This window comes from Dendropsophus ebraccatus, chromosome 8, assembly GCF_027789765.1.
Source record: "Dendropsophus ebraccatus isolate aDenEbr1 chromosome 8, aDenEbr1.pat, whole genome shotgun sequence".
NCBI lineage: Eukaryota > Metazoa > Chordata > Amphibia > Anura > Hylidae > Dendropsophus > Dendropsophus ebraccatus.
This window is the reverse complement of record NC_091461.1, coordinates 52,244,541-52,259,992: the sequence shown is the minus strand read 5'-3', so window position 1 is coordinate 52,259,992 and position 15,452 is coordinate 52,244,541. Positions and strand designations below refer to the sequence as shown.

Here is a 15,452-nt window from a genome sequence, read left to right as displayed (position 1 = left end):
GTCAACAAGCGATGTTACACATCTTTAAAGTGACACTGTCACCCCCTTTTGCATTCTGACTGCTCTACACAGGTGTAAAGGGTAAATGTTACAGCTTTCATTACTTATTTTATATCCCACCTCATGGTGCTTTTTCTGCTTTTTTCGTTTTTATCACCTGTGAATTGGTATATGTGGGCGGGGCCTTGGGGGCCTTTGTGTCACATCGCTCCGCTTCTAGCGCCACTTAGTCCCGCCCCTATCCATGAAATCATCGCCGCATAGGCCCCGCCCCCTCAGCAGCCCTTGGTGTGGGACAATCTGGGGGGGGTGGAGCCTAGAGCTTTAGGCTGGCCCTCCCAATGGCTGCTGAGGGGGCAGGGCGCTTCCCTCAGCACGCTCAAAAATCTGGTAGGAGCTAGCATGTAGAGGGAACCAATCAGTCCAATTGGTATGTGCCGCGGGCTGCACAGGTGCTTTAGACAGTGATCCAGGGAACCGAATCAGCCCAATTGTGCCAATTGGTTACCTTTAAACGACCATCAATTTATTGTGGGCTCAATAAAGCAAATGTACCACTATGCCTAATGAAATTTTTTATATCACCTGGTCGGCACGGAGATCACGGCGGTGTGGCTCATTTTTCAAATTGGCCCTTTTTTCAAGACCCCCACTGATCACTAGTACAAGAGAAAAGCTCAGCTAAACACTTCTTTCCTCATCTGTCTCCTTTTACAGAACAAAAGCAAACCCATCATGGCAAGCAAAGGAGCTCAGCTGGGTTTTTCTCCCTGCTCTTTCTAGCAATCGGTGCAGGTTTGCAGTTTTTACTCCAACTGGGTGCTAGGTAGAGATGAGCGAACCTGGAGCATGCTCGAGTCCATCCGAACCCGAACTTTCAGCATTTGATTAGCGGTGGCTGCTGAAGTTGGATAAAGCCCTAAGGCTATGTGGAAAACATGGATATAGTCATTGGCTGTATCCATGTTTTCCAGACAACATTAGAGCTTTATCCAAGTTCAGCAGCCCCAGCTAATCAAATACCGAACGATCGGGTTCAGATCGACTCGAACCCGAACCTGGTTCGCTCATCTCTAGTGCTAGGACATTGTTGTGAAAGTTACAGTCATCACTACATGCGTATAAGAAAAGAGCACATCTTGACAAGCTGCTGCTGTTGACAAGGTTACGACAAAGCCTCAGAGGAAGGCAAAAAAGGTCAACAGTAACAACGCAGACACAAAGGACAAAAAGACACATGTACATGTCAATTCTCTACAAATTTACCCCAAACTAAGCTGGAAAAAAAGTGAATTACTACATGACAATAATGAGACTTGGAAACTAAATGACAGAAATAGTCACAGTTTACAGCAACTTTAGAAAACATATGAAGACAGCAGCTCACCTTTAACAAAACAATATCCCTTAACGTCCTGGGCAAGCTTTAAGGTTTTTCTCTTATAACACTTATCACCCGACACGGGGTCCAGAAGATCAAAAATACACTCATTGTATATTTCACAAAAGGAAATCCACACAGAGAATTTTATATTGTCCTCAACTTCTAACTTGAACTCTTCGGACCCCTTTACTCGTTCTTCAAATTCAGAGAGGATTCGGGAAGAGTTTGAGGATACTCCAGCTATGGAAGAAGAAAAGCTTCCATGAATCACAGTGAAATCTGACTTCTCCAACAGTCTCTAACCACTACTGCATGCCCCGAGTGACCATCTAAGCTTACAACTTAGTTAATCCACTTTATATTAGGAGAGAGGCCATTAATATTAAAGGAGAAGTCTGGCGACTGATAAAATTCTGTAGCCGGCAGGCGGAGGGGGGTGGGGTGGGGTGGGGGCTTGTAGGCACTCACCTCTCCTTGTGCCTGCAGTGAGCAGCAGCAGGCCCCCCTACGGTATTCCCCCCCCCCCCCCCCCCCCCCCCCCCCAAGTTGTGATGACACCACGACTCGGGGGAAAATGGTTCGGGGAATAATGGTAGCCACTATAAGGCTGTGGCTCATAATGTTTGATAAGTTTTGCCTAGTAATAAACCTGGCACATTTTGAGTCTCTCCCATCTAGCTTTACACTGTACGATGAAGACAATTTTAGTCAAACTGCAGTTTAATAGCCCATAGCAGCGTTTCCTAACCGGGGTGCCAGGAAATCCCGCTGGGGCGCCGCGGGATCCCATTGGGAAATGTGACACTGTCTCTTTAAGCATCCCGAGAAGCTGCGGCCGCACAGCTTCTCAGTATGCACAGATAGCTTTGATGTTCCGCCCGCACAGTGAGCGGGTGGAACATTTAAGCGAGCAGAATGCAGGAGCAGGACCTGTCAGCGTCCTGCTCCAACATTCACTCCCATAGGCTGCCGGCACTTCATACCAGCAGCCTAAGGGACCCCGGGACGTGACCTTTCCGGCAGGCGTGATAATGTGACGTCATTACGCCTGCCAGAGGTCCCATCCCTGCTGCTCACAAGATGGAGCCAGAAGAAGAGGAGAGCTGCTTCTTGCAGCCACACAGTGTGGATTAGGTGAGTAGGATGTTTGTTTTTTGGGGCACCATTAGTTCATAGGGGGCATCTCTGGGGGCATTATTAGCTCATGGGAGCACCTCTGGCAGCATTATTAGCTCATGGGGGCACAGCAGGGGATACTTCATACAGGGGGCATCCCACATTCCTACTCGCTTTACTGCACATAACACCAAACAGCGCAGTTACTTTGGGAGCCTACAGGAGGGAGAAAGCAAAGGAAGTTGCTAGAAACTGCGGAGCCTAAATGGTTTGTCTCGCAGGTTCTGAAAAGATGAAACGTAGCTGGAAGAAATCACCATGGAGGACTGGACTGATGGAAAGGAAAAGTGATGCCTCAGATCAAAGAAGACGTCACCTGTGAGTCACTGTACGACAGTTTTCTTATTTTGTAGAACATTATTTAGTAGGGGTGCCCCGAGCTAATTTTTTTTTCCAAGGGGTGCCCCGAGGTGGAAAAGGTTGGGAAGCACTTGCACATAGACTAGAGGGGGTACGTTTATGTGCGCTAAAAGTGTAACTTATTTAAAACATTTTGCAGTAATCAATAATACAAGTGATTTTAAGAAACTCTGTTATAGGTTATTAGGCAAAGACTTTCCTTCTGTACTGATAATGCTCTTTTAAATATTATCTAGGCAAATTATTATAAAAGGCAAAGTTGTCTTCAATTGCAGAGAAGCAAAGTGAAGGCTGGTTTGCCGAGTCCATTATAAGCTATGGAGAGGCCGAATTGTTAAACTCTGGTCAGGAAACACTAAACCTGGTTTATTTATTGAGGGTGGGGGTAACAGGTTATCTCCACATGTGACTTTTGATAGAGAAGAGTGAATCCCTCATCTAAACAAAGTGCGTCCTTTGATCTGTGATCCCCTCATCAAGCCGCCAGTCTTTCAGCGCCGCTTCACTCCCTGCCACTCCATCCCAGGTGCCAGGGAAAAGTTGGATCCAATCCTTGGAAACAGAGAAGTTTCCAAGGATTGTTTCCAGCTTCTCCTGCCATCCTGGGAGGAGCAGCAGGGAGCAAAGCAGCACTGAAAGGCTGGCGGCTTGATGAGGGGATTGCAGATCAAATGAAGCGCTTTTTTGGAGATAACCTGGTCCCCCCCACCCTTAATAAACCATTTCTTTGCTTAGATGAGCAATTCGCTCATCTCAAACTTCTGACATGGATCCTGGAGTATTATCCACTTCAAAGGAGGGATGGATGAGGGTTCGTCCATCCAACCACAACATCCCCCAACCAAATTACAAGGGTTCAACTAGGAGGAATGTACAATGAGGTTCCCTGGTCCTTCCCCATTACCACCTTATCAGCAAATCAGAGACAACTAATTACCCTAATGAACTGATGGGCGGCTCGGAAATCTGAATTGAGTTTTGACGCCGACGTCTTTACTAAGCTGCGCATGCGCAGTGCAGCCTGAGAAGACACTGCTGTACTGTGCTTGCGCGGCGTAGTACAGCAACGGCGTCACCCACATGTACTGCGCAGCTTAGTAAAGACGTCGGCGTGGCCCGGAGGGGCGTGATTACAGCGCAGGAGCCGGCCCACCGTGACTACTCGAACAGCCGTCCCGCCCACCGTGAATACTTGTATGGCAATTTGCATAGAGCGCGGGACACGATTAAACTAACTTTGCGGGCTGAATGTTCATGGGAACGGGGGGGGGGGGGGGACAGGGGGATGGTAAGGAAGCGTGCTGGCTGATGTACCAGCACGTTTCCTTACCTTTATGCCCAATTTTAGTGTGATTGGTTCCCTTTAAAGCTTAAAAGTTTATTAGGTTTGGTTTTTGTATGCTCTAAAAATCCACAACCTTTGGTTAGAGCGTTTTAACCCTGTAAGTGACGGCAAGCAGTGTTTGGGGGTGACAGTGTCCTTTCACTTTGTTTGAAAAGTGGTGGCTTCATTTTGCTTCTCTGAAACAGATAAGTAATGGGGCGGGGGGGATTGTATGTACAGGAGGAGTAAGCTCTTTAGCCTAATAAACCCTTGTAATCCTAATTTCTGACCGTTACACTTTAAACATATCCATGTGCGAGAGCTCTATCAAGGCTGTATACATAGATACATTACCTTCATCATTAATAAAGTCTGTGGTATCTGCAGAGGCCCTACTGATGTTACTCCGAACACTACACTGAAGATCAACCTAAAGAAACAAGTAATAGGTTTCATTACTGCACATTTGAGACCAATTTTATAATACAGAGGGAAGATACCATAAAAATCTGCCAAGGCTCATAGCGATATAACCTTGAGCAAAATCAAAGAACTGATGTAAAGGTATAAAGACCTCCAGCACATAAAATAGTCAGAGCCAATAGATTTAGGTGAAGCAGAATAGCCTCACAGCGCACACTATACCTCTTTCGTGTGACGGAGGACGCCATTTTTAAACGCATTTTCTGTTCTCACTTGTTCTTTTGTGAGTCTTATGTAGTCTCTACATCGGTGTGGTTTGATATCCATTTTTGAATAAACTTTTCCTTCAATTGCGTTAAAAAGCATTTCCATTGATCTTGGTAAAATCCCTGCGTTGTCTCTTGTGCCTGGAATGGAAGACTACACACTGAAGACTACAGATCAATACATGGCAAGCTGAACATCTGCACACAAATGTAGTCATGGCATATCACTAGGATTGCATTACACCCTCATTCCCTACTGCCATTTCCCCTGCACAGTGACACTCAACGCAACGTGTACCATCTCCTGCACACCGGATGGCAGGTCCGTTTAATAAATACATTTTTAAATTGTTACTTTTAACGTACAGAAACACCTGGGCAACGGCGAAAAAAATAAAAACAAGATTTTTTTTATTATGCAAGTCAATAGAAAAACTGATCCAAAAGGTACACAACTGCATCTAATTTTTCCCACAAAATGGAGGTGTGAAACAGACTGCAAAAAACCTAACCTTAGACAGGAACGCCCCAATAATGCATTTCTAAATGGCATTTAGCGTGTAAACTCTATGACCATATGGACCTTGTACAATTACAAGAGTAAACAGACATGGAATACACCCGGTCAGGGCCGATTCTAGCTTTTCTGCCGCCTGAGGCGAGAACTGACAAAGCCCCCCCCCCCCCCCCCCCTCCCCGGGCGATATAAAAAAAAAAAAAAATCTTGATTTTTTTTTTTTTTTTTTTAAATTTTGAGACAATTCTCGATTTAAATCTCGATTTTCTCTTTTTATGTTAAATAAGCAGAAAAAATACACCAAGACACAGATGAAAGCAGTACTAGCAGCTGCACTTGAATGAGCTGAAAAATTGCATTTCAGCATTATATCCCTGTTCCCCCACATTCCCCCTACAATATTATCATGCCTCCGACCCTCCTCACATTCCCTGTAATATCACCATGTGCATAGTGCCCCTCATAATCCCTGTAATATCACCATGCCCATAGTGCCTCTCACATTCCCTGTAATATCACCATGCCCATAGTGCCCCTCACATTCCCCCTACAATATTATCATGCCTCCGGCCCTCCTCACGTTCCCTGTAATATCACCATGCCCATAGTGCCCCTCACATTCCCCCTACAATATTATCATGCCTCCGGCCCTCCTCACGTTCCCTGTAATATCACCATGCCCATAGTGCCCCTCACATTCCCCCTACAAGAACTCCAGCACTCCCAGGTCCCCCCATTCAACATGATTAATGGCTCAGCTGAGTATCCTATCCTGTGACCTGACAGCAGTCTAAACTGCAGGGACCTCAGAGCAATAGTCAGGGAGAGAAGATCCAGGACAGGCAGAGTGCAGCATCGCAGTGTGTATGGGACAGCACTATAGATAACAGTGTGCGCCGTGCGGTGACCAGATTTTTTAACTGTTTGAGCCACTATGGGCCCCCTGAGAGCTTCAAAACAATGTGCAACTGCTGACCTCAGGAGCCAGAGAAGAGCCATAAAACGGGCTGCTCTGTTAACTCTTTCAGTAGAGTATTACTGTGAATCACTTACATTCTGCAATACAGAAAGAGTTAACAGCAGAGCAGAACATTACTTTTATGCCTCTTCTCCTGCTCTTGCACTATGCTGAGGTCAGCAGTGCAGAGAAGACATAATATAGCGTCCCCGCTGCTGTTAACTTTTTCTTTTCTACAGTGTGTAAGTGATGCAGAGTATAATAACTCTGCATTATTGAAAGGGTTAACAGCAGGAGACACTATATCTATGTCTTATGTGATGTAAATACGAGGCTTCCAGTGCCTCCTCAGCGCTTCTCATGAGGCAACTGACAGGAAACACGGCTGGGCACTGAGCCGTAACTAGTTGTAATAATAAAGGACACAGGACGCTGATGCCGCCCCCCTCAAGGGCTGTGTTATCTGCCGCCTGAGGCAAACACTTCACTTCACCTCATGGCAGATACGGGCCTGCACCCGGTGGGTTTCCATGCTCCTCTTACAACACAGCTATACTCTGCAGTCACACCCTTATATTTACAGGATACAGCTTTATGGTGCGTTCACACCTACAGGATCTGCAGCTGATTTTCTGCAGCAGATTTCATTTAAATAACTGAACACAGCATCAAATCTGCTGCAGATCCTGTAGGTGTGAACGCACCCTTACTGCGCATACTACACACCGCGGGAAAAGGATGCATGAGCATCAGACTGAGGCAGAGAAGGAAAGGCAGCGAGGGGAGGATAAAATCCAATAGGCCGTGCCAAGATGGGCTCTTGGGGCTAGGGGAATGTTTACCCCATCTGGGCACTTGCAGCCAGAAAGGCTTTAAAGGGGTTATCCAGTGCTACAAAAACATGGCCACTTTCCCCCTACTGTTGTCTCCAGTTTGGGTGGGGTTTTGAAACTCAGTTCCATTGAAGTAAATGGAGCTTAATTGCAAACCACACCTGACCTGGAGACAACAGTCGGGGGAAAAGTGGCCATGTTTTTGTAGCGCTGGATAACCCCTTTAATCTCAGCACTGAATAGGACAAATGCTAAATTAAAGGTATGCCCAAAATAAGGGCAACAAAGTATCTAGCTATTGGCTTAGTTTAGTACCTAAAATACTGCTGACAGCTTAAAGGGCCACTCTGGAGTTTTACGTTTGTTTGCTTAACACACATTACAACACATTATACAACGTTGTAATGTATGTTAATTACCTATCTGGCCCTGTTTTCATACATTCATGTATACATCCCTAACTGTCAACCACATCCTCTTATCCCAGCGTCATCTTGTGTCAGTGTCAACTGAACTAGGGGCGGGCCCGATCTTCTCCCTCTTTGCCATCTTCCAGTTAAATGAATGGGAGAGAAAAGGCTTCTGGTGCACCTGCACACCAGCAGCCTTTTTCATTGGCTGGAGCGCATCACATGGTTAGCCGATTGCTCAGCCAACAATGTGATGTGCTCCAGCCAATGGAAAGGCAACCAGCAAGCACGCGCACCAGTAGCCTTTTATCTCCCACTCACTGGAACCTGGAAGTGAGGGAGATCTGAAGATGCGGCCGGCAGAAAATTCAAGTGACAATCATGGGAGAGATGGCAAGTATAAAATGTGTCCTTTTTTTTTTCTGGAACGCCGAAGTTGTGTTTTCAGTGTAAACCCCAGGTAGGGCTAGGAAATATAGCAAAAAAAAAAGGAAAATAAAATAAAACCTTGATTTTTAAAATCAATTTTGGACAATTCTCGATTTAAATCTCTTTTTTTTCTTTTTTGCTAAACAGGACATTTTTCTCCTTGCAGCGTCAGATACTATTTTATTGACGTTTGAGACAACAACTGTATTCCTTCCCACTTTAACAGTGCTCCCCCTGTGCCCTTATGTAGTAAACAAGCCGCCTCTGTGCCCCCATGGACTAGACAAGATCACTGTGTGCCCCATATAAGTAGGTTTGCAAAATATGTGCCACTCTGTGTCCCCATATAGGATAAGATCTTCTTTGTGCCTCCATCTAGGTAGAGTGTAGTAGAGGTAAAGATGAGGGGTGTAGTAGTAGTAGCAGTACAGGAACAGATGAGGGATGTAGTAACCGTACAGGAACGGAACGGCTACTACACCCCTCGGGTGTAGTACCGGGACTTCTGTGTGTAGCCAGGAGGGAAGCGCGTGAACTTGTTCCACTATGGGTTGGGTCAGCGTCTGGGACAGAGGATGTTGCTGGGCTCCAGCATTGCCTGCCTGTACCCATTGAGTTTTTGGGGGAAAGATGTAATTTACTATTTTCACAAAAAACAAAAACAAATCGAATCTGAAATTCTGGGTGAATTAATAGAATTTGATTAATTACCCAGCCCTACCCCCAGGTGCTCTTTAAATATTCGGTCACTGTTATAACATTAATATATCAACACACACACACACACACCAACAAATGGCTTAAAAAAAAATTAACAGAGCACTACAACATCATCTGCCATAGGCAGCAGCTGTAACAGTCACACAATCTAAGAGACTGGGTCAATAACAATACTGTAACTAATTGTTGTAGCAGTTGTTAGAAGTTAGAACAAGAAAAGCAATCGCCAATGAAGATCTGCCAACGCCGGAGAAGCAGAGATCAAGCCCTCGATTACTAGCTCTCTGATGGATCACTCAGAAGGAGGAGGATTGTACGGTCCGTAGCTGAGCTCCGCAAAGACGGCTTCAGATAAGTTCAGAAGCAATGTCTTACATTACAGCTTGGCCTGAAGATCTAACAAGCTACGCCACAGTATAAAATTTATGCCTGAGCTACTCTCAAAATACAAGGCAACAATGTGGTAGTAAATTTTCATATAGAGATAAAGAAAAATTCTTAGCAGAATTAAGGCAATAAAAGAATGAAGGATACATACATCCTGACTTACCAGCCAAACAAGCAGCTTAAAAAGGATCAGAAGAGAATAATACTTTAACTGCAGAGTTTCTCTGCTGCATTCAAGTAAATGGTAGTGCCAAAGGACACCTTGAGATGCTCAGTACAGTTGGGTAATAGAGATTAGTGAAATATTCAATTCGAATAGCTAACGATATTCGACTATTCGATCGAATATCGAATTCCATTATAGTCTATGGAAGAAAAATCATTGGGACTTGGAAATCAAGATTTGACCACTAGGAGGTCACCAAGTGCCCAATTAAAAACCACAGGAAATGATGCCAACACCTCTGAAATGCATATGGACAGCAGGGGGAAGCATGCCAGGGTACATGAATGTAAAGTAGAAGTGTACCTTTTGGTCTAGCGGTACTTGCCTAAGTATTAGGTGGTGCATGATATTAGGGTATGTTTGTTTCTTGTTTATTCAGTACACTTGTGAAATACAATTGTTTGCAGAGTATATATATATATATATATATATATATATATATATATATATATATATATATATATATATATTCTCCACTTTCAGTATTACGCCACTATCACAGACACTATCAACTATAGACTCCAAACACAATATAACAGCTTTGTATAATGGAAAAAATACTCGGACAACTTATTTTCTCTACATAAGCGTGGACAGAACGCCAAATATTGAGTCAAATATTATCCCACAGACTGTATAGCAGTCGCAGATATAGAATAGTTCTTATAATAGAAATAAAGGGCTAGTCAATGCCTTCCCTGGACGCGGACGCACACTGCACGAATCTGTAGAGGCGAGGTAACAGCTATATTATCCCACACACACTACACTTAGAGATTCAACAAACATGGTGTAAAGTGAAACTGGCTCAGTTGTCCCTAGCAACCAATCAGATTCTACTTTTCATTCCTCACAGACTCTTTGGAAAAGAAAGGTGGAATCTGATTGGTTGCTAGGGGCAACTGAGCCAGTTTCACTTTACACCATGTTTGATAAATCTCCCTCACTGTGTGTACACACCACCTGTGTCACAACAGCTTGTAAATGTCTGTTTTTCTATAGTTTCAGCCCTAAAAAGGCCTTTTGGGGGTCCCTTTCTGCCTAACTACACCTAAAACCTTCATCTCCCTGCTTTACAGACGTTGCCTCTCTAGTTCCAACCAGCAAGTGACACGAATCTCAAATCACTATTCTTTTATTTAGGTCGTCACAACATGGTGTAGCCAGCCAATCACAGAGTTTTTTTTTTTATTTATTTTTTAACATCCTGCCTATTCCTAGTGCCTGTCTCTCCCCCCTGCATGTTTATTGGCTGGAAAAAAGCGCCAGAGGATGTGGGAGGGCAAATCTATTTTTTACTGCCCTTTAGCACGAATATCCGACAGCAGTCGAATACCTCGAATAGCGTACTATTCGATCGAATAGCATTTGCTCATCTCTATTGGGTAATGTAGCAATTATTGTTTTTTGTGCAGAAGTCCCACGAAATTCAAAAAAGCAAGGCACGCAGAGGGGTGCAAGAAATAAAAGTAAACTCACCCACCTCCTGGGGCCCAGTGACGGCCACCGAATGTCAATTTGGTCTGGAATCCAGGGTAAGTCATGTACCTGGCTCTTCCAGCTGCAATGTCACGGCCCTTCTGAGCCAATGCCAGCTCAGCCACTCAATGACTGGGACAGTGTCCCGCCCAGTCATTGATTGGCTGAGCATGCAGTTGCTCAGCCAGGTATGTGACGTACACCAGGTATGGAACAGCTGCAGGACATCGGTGGCTGTCAACAGGACCTGGGAGCGACGCAACGGGGCACGAGAATGGGTAAGTTTAATTTATTATTTTCCAGCACCCACCTGCCTTCCTCCCTTTTTTATTTTTTATTTTGAGGGACTTCTCTTTTAAAGTTCCTGTATGAAGCCCACACAACCTACACTGTCACAACCACAGAGTGTCATAATCCTTGTAGTTTGTCCTTGTAACTGGTCATTACAACAGGAAAATGGCAGTTTTCACATGCTGTACCATAAGTGCGTTTTTTCCCTTTTCTCTAGTGACGCGGCAATGAATTATCGGTTCATAAAACGTTCAGTATCTGCTGAGTCCAGATCATCTGTGGTCACCAGAGACAGGGAAATTTACAATTCATCTCACCCATTTAGGAGAATAGGGGAGTTAGAGGATATTTAAAGCTTTACGGTCGTTTAAAACTTGACATGTCACACAGACAAGTCAAAGGTTTGAAACCCCCAATCTCTAAATAAAAGGAGAAGTACACATCAGTGAATTCCGGCGGCGTCATAAGTCTATGGAGCCCCTTTCCTGCAAAAGGCCAAGTGCCAGAGTGAAGCACACAGCAATAGGAGACATGTCAGAAGTTTTCATCAGAAGGGTCCACAAGTGAAAACCCCAAACTGGTCACTAAAACAGATCAACCCTGCTCTGTTACATCTGGAGGATGTACAGCTGAGGATGTAGTGTACAGATTAAACAAAAATTTCAGACTTTATCAATCTATACACTGGATGCCATCCTCCCAGAAGAATCCTGGATATTGCTTCAATGCCGATTCTGTAAATCGTGCAAATTTAGCTCCTGAGCGCACACGGTAAACTAACTACACAGTGCCAGTGTCTTATATGTATGGGGTTAAATATTTAAGTGAAATAAAAAAAGCAATTTACACATCATGTTGGTCAATGCAATGGATAGGAAAATGTTTCCATGGTGACAGAGCGCCATCTTGTGTCTATGCTAAAGAACAACATAGATTCACTAACAGACATCGCAACAAGTACTGAGTTAACAGGTTATCAGAAGCAGAAGATCATACTGGAATGATACTAAATTGAAAGGTTTATTACCAAATAAATTTACATTCAATGAAAAGGGGATATACTTAAGGTATTCTGATATTTTGCTGGAGGCACAGACAAATGTTTAAAAAAAAAAAAAAAGCCCTATAGGCCTGTCTGTTCTGGTTCCACACTCATTACTGCTTGCTGCTGCTTCCGTGATTTGACGTCTCAGCAGAACCTGCCCACTTAGGAAGTCCATGATTAAGGAGGGAGACCACTGCATCCAGTAACGACTGGTAAAGTTTGGGGGACACAGAGGTACTGAAACAGGATTGTGTGCAAGAGTGGGCCAAGAGAGCATCATTTATTTTATTTTCCATACCCCTAACTAAGGCTGGGTGATAAATCAAATTAATTAGATTAATTCACCCTTCTGCAGGATCCTGTGCGGAGGATAAGGAGACCCAAATGTAGTGTCCTTTTACACATCCTGCAGAACAGAGAGGGCAATTACACTCTGTGTCACTTCCATGCCGCAGCACAGGAAGGGTTAAAAAGCACATTTCTTTCTCTTGAGCTCCTGCTCTGATAACCTCCGCATAGAGTCCCACACATTTGTCTTCTTGCTGGCAGCCTAAGAATGTAGGTCAGAGCAGGAACTAAAGATAAATGTAATGTTCTGCTGTAACCCTTTCTGAGCTGCAGCAAGAGTAATTAAGTTGTGTACATGGTACAGCACAGAATGGCATCACATCTTCAGCTCCTCCTCTGAGGACCTCCATTCTCTGCCTGGCAAGAGAGACATAGAGAGAGACAGAGACAGGGTGCTTGGCATGCCAGTATTTGTTATTAAAAAGACGCTTGAGACCAGAGCATACTGGGATTTGTAGTGAAGGGGCTGGGATGCACAGACTGTTACTTATCCTATTATATGAATAGAAATGACCACTAGAGATGAGCGAACCTTGAGTCCTTCCGAACCCGAACTTTCGGCATTTGATTAGCGGTGGCTGCTGAAGTTGGATAAAGCCCTAAGGCTATGTGGAAAACATGGATATAGTCATTGGCTATATCCATGTTTTCCAGACAACCTTAGAGCTTTATCCAAGTTCAGCAGCCCCTGCTAATCAAATGCCGAACGATCGGGTTCGGATGGACTCGAACCCGATTCGCTCATCTCTAATTACCACGAGTACAGTTATCCCTCAGCTTACCATGGCCTCAAGATACAATGTTTCTTTTTGGACCATCGTAGCTTGAGACCAGAATCAACATACAGTTATACAGACAAAAGAAGTGGCCATTTTACTGGTAAAATCCCAGTATTGGTGAAGTGCATGCACTGGTTGGCTGTCTGCTATGTCCACTCTACAGGACAGTGTGATACTACACATCCTGTACCTGGATAAGTTGCGCCTTTGGGCACCAGGTGAGGGTGGCTTCATTTTATTTTTTTGAGACCTTGTGTGATCTGTACTGGACCCTGAAAATGCTCCAGTTGTCTACATAGAAAGAAATTTAGAGAGTCTCTTGTAGCTCTGAGTTTTGTATATAAGGAGTTGCTTTATCCATATAAGTTAGCTGCTTATTTTCCTTAAAATTTTCATTTTTTTCTCATTTTAGGGGATTTAGAACAAATTACTAGTTTTCAATAGAGTTTTAGTCTCAACATACAATGGTCGTCCTGGAACCAATTAATATTGTATGTTGAGGAACCACTATATTACCATAACAGTACCTGCCATAGGGCCCTCCCATATGTTACTCACATAACATATAGGGGGACTTTACAAAAGGAGGATTACCTACATGAATGCAGAGGGGGCCCAACTACTATATGAATGCACAGAGACAACCTCCTATGCCCCATAAGGACAAAGAGGGTGCCTATACTATATGGGTGCACAGAGTGGCCTGAATTGAGATTTTTTTGGCTATATCGCCCAGCCCTACCACTACCAAAATACCCATAAACTTACCAAAGTGGATTCCGCCTTTATACGATAAGGGTTCAACAACTTTCTAATAGACTGTTTTAATTTCTTACCAATTTTAAGATTATTGTTTGTCATCCATGAATGAGAACATTTGTGTTCATATTCAACGTGTTCACATTCAGGACATGTTGTGGCAATGATAGGCACTTTAGGTTGCTGTACACCAATATAGACGACCCAAACTTCTGTCCCAGAGCTCTTACCTTGGAATGTAAAGGTCTTGCCTGCATTAGTGACACCATATGTAAAAATCAGTCGATTCTGTCCTTTCATGAAATCCACCACTTGTTTCTTTATTGTGCCCTCAAAAAACTGACTTTGTGTAGTTTCAGGACCAAACACCTGTTACAAAGACACAATAGCCATTATTTCACATGATGGGGTTCATAGTAAGTACATGATTATGGATGATGGGGAGATTAAGGTTCTTACATGAGTAAAGGTGAACTTCTGAGCCACAGATCCGCTGCCTTTGTCACTCAGTCGACTAGCCTGTGAACTAACAGGAGCTTTTACCAGCACACTACACAGATCAGGAATACTGACACAATCCTGAGGAAACAACCACATTATTATGGTTATAATACATAGACCCTTTAATAATACCACCAAGTCCCCCACAGCTCAGTGACACTCACCTGTGACTCTTTTTGCTCAATCTCAGGCCCAGTAAAAGGTCGCACACGTAGGAAAACCTGCATGGGCTCCTTCGCATCCGATGAGATTTTCTAGATGTAAATATACAAGCAGTCTGGTCAGGTGTTTATTACTGTATAAAGCCCTACAGTGAGCCGAGAGGTGTTAGGAATAAGTAGATTGACCTGGAAACCATCACAATGGGAGGCGCTGCTACAACAGCTCCTTCTCTCTGTACAGAACACACACAATGTACAGAGACACACAAGGAGCGTTTTCATCTGAGCAGCTGCAGCTGGGACAGGTTCTATTCAATGCAAACGAGTAACATTCATTGTAAAGATAGTAAAAGACGTGGGGGGGGGGGCATGTAGGGTTCTTAGGAACAGTATTGGGACTACTACTGGCATGTTCCACTATGACTGGAACATTACACACACATAAAAGAGACCTCATAAGTAGGACTTGCCGAACTGTTTGGGTTCAACAACATTCTCTGAGCCCGAACACTTGGCATTTAACTCCCGGAAGTTGAAGTGGTTGGATGCTGCCCTAGGGCTGCCAGGAAAGCATGGATACAGCCATAGGTGGCATCCAACTATTAAAGCTGCAAGAGTCAAATGCCAAACATTTGGGTTTGGAGAATGTTGTTGAACTCGAACAGTGCAGCAAGTC

General features: G+C 44.1%; 1 protein-coding gene across 5 annotated transcripts in view; it reads right to left on the bottom strand.

The window, feature by feature from the left end:
* The window catches only part of KIF20B (kinesin family member 20B), a 70,980-nt gene that overhangs the window by 53,637 nt on the left and 1,891 nt on the right, over positions 1 to 15,452 (bottom strand). For all 5 annotated transcript variants that reach the window (XM_069980357.1, XM_069980354.1, XM_069980355.1 and 2 more), the window contains exons 3-8: positions 14,780 to 14,869; positions 14,574 to 14,693; positions 14,345 to 14,483; positions 4,890 to 5,074; positions 4,599 to 4,674; positions 1,388 to 1,624 (exon numbers count right to left, since the gene is read on the bottom strand). In XM_069980357.1, coding sequence (XP_069836458.1) covers positions 1,388 to 1,624; positions 4,599 to 4,674; positions 4,890 to 5,074; positions 14,345 to 14,483; positions 14,574 to 14,693; positions 14,780 to 14,869 — 847 coding nt within the window. The remainder of the gene's footprint in view (positions 1 to 1,387; positions 1,625 to 4,598; positions 4,675 to 4,889; positions 5,075 to 14,344; positions 14,484 to 14,573; positions 14,694 to 14,779; positions 14,870 to 15,452) is intronic.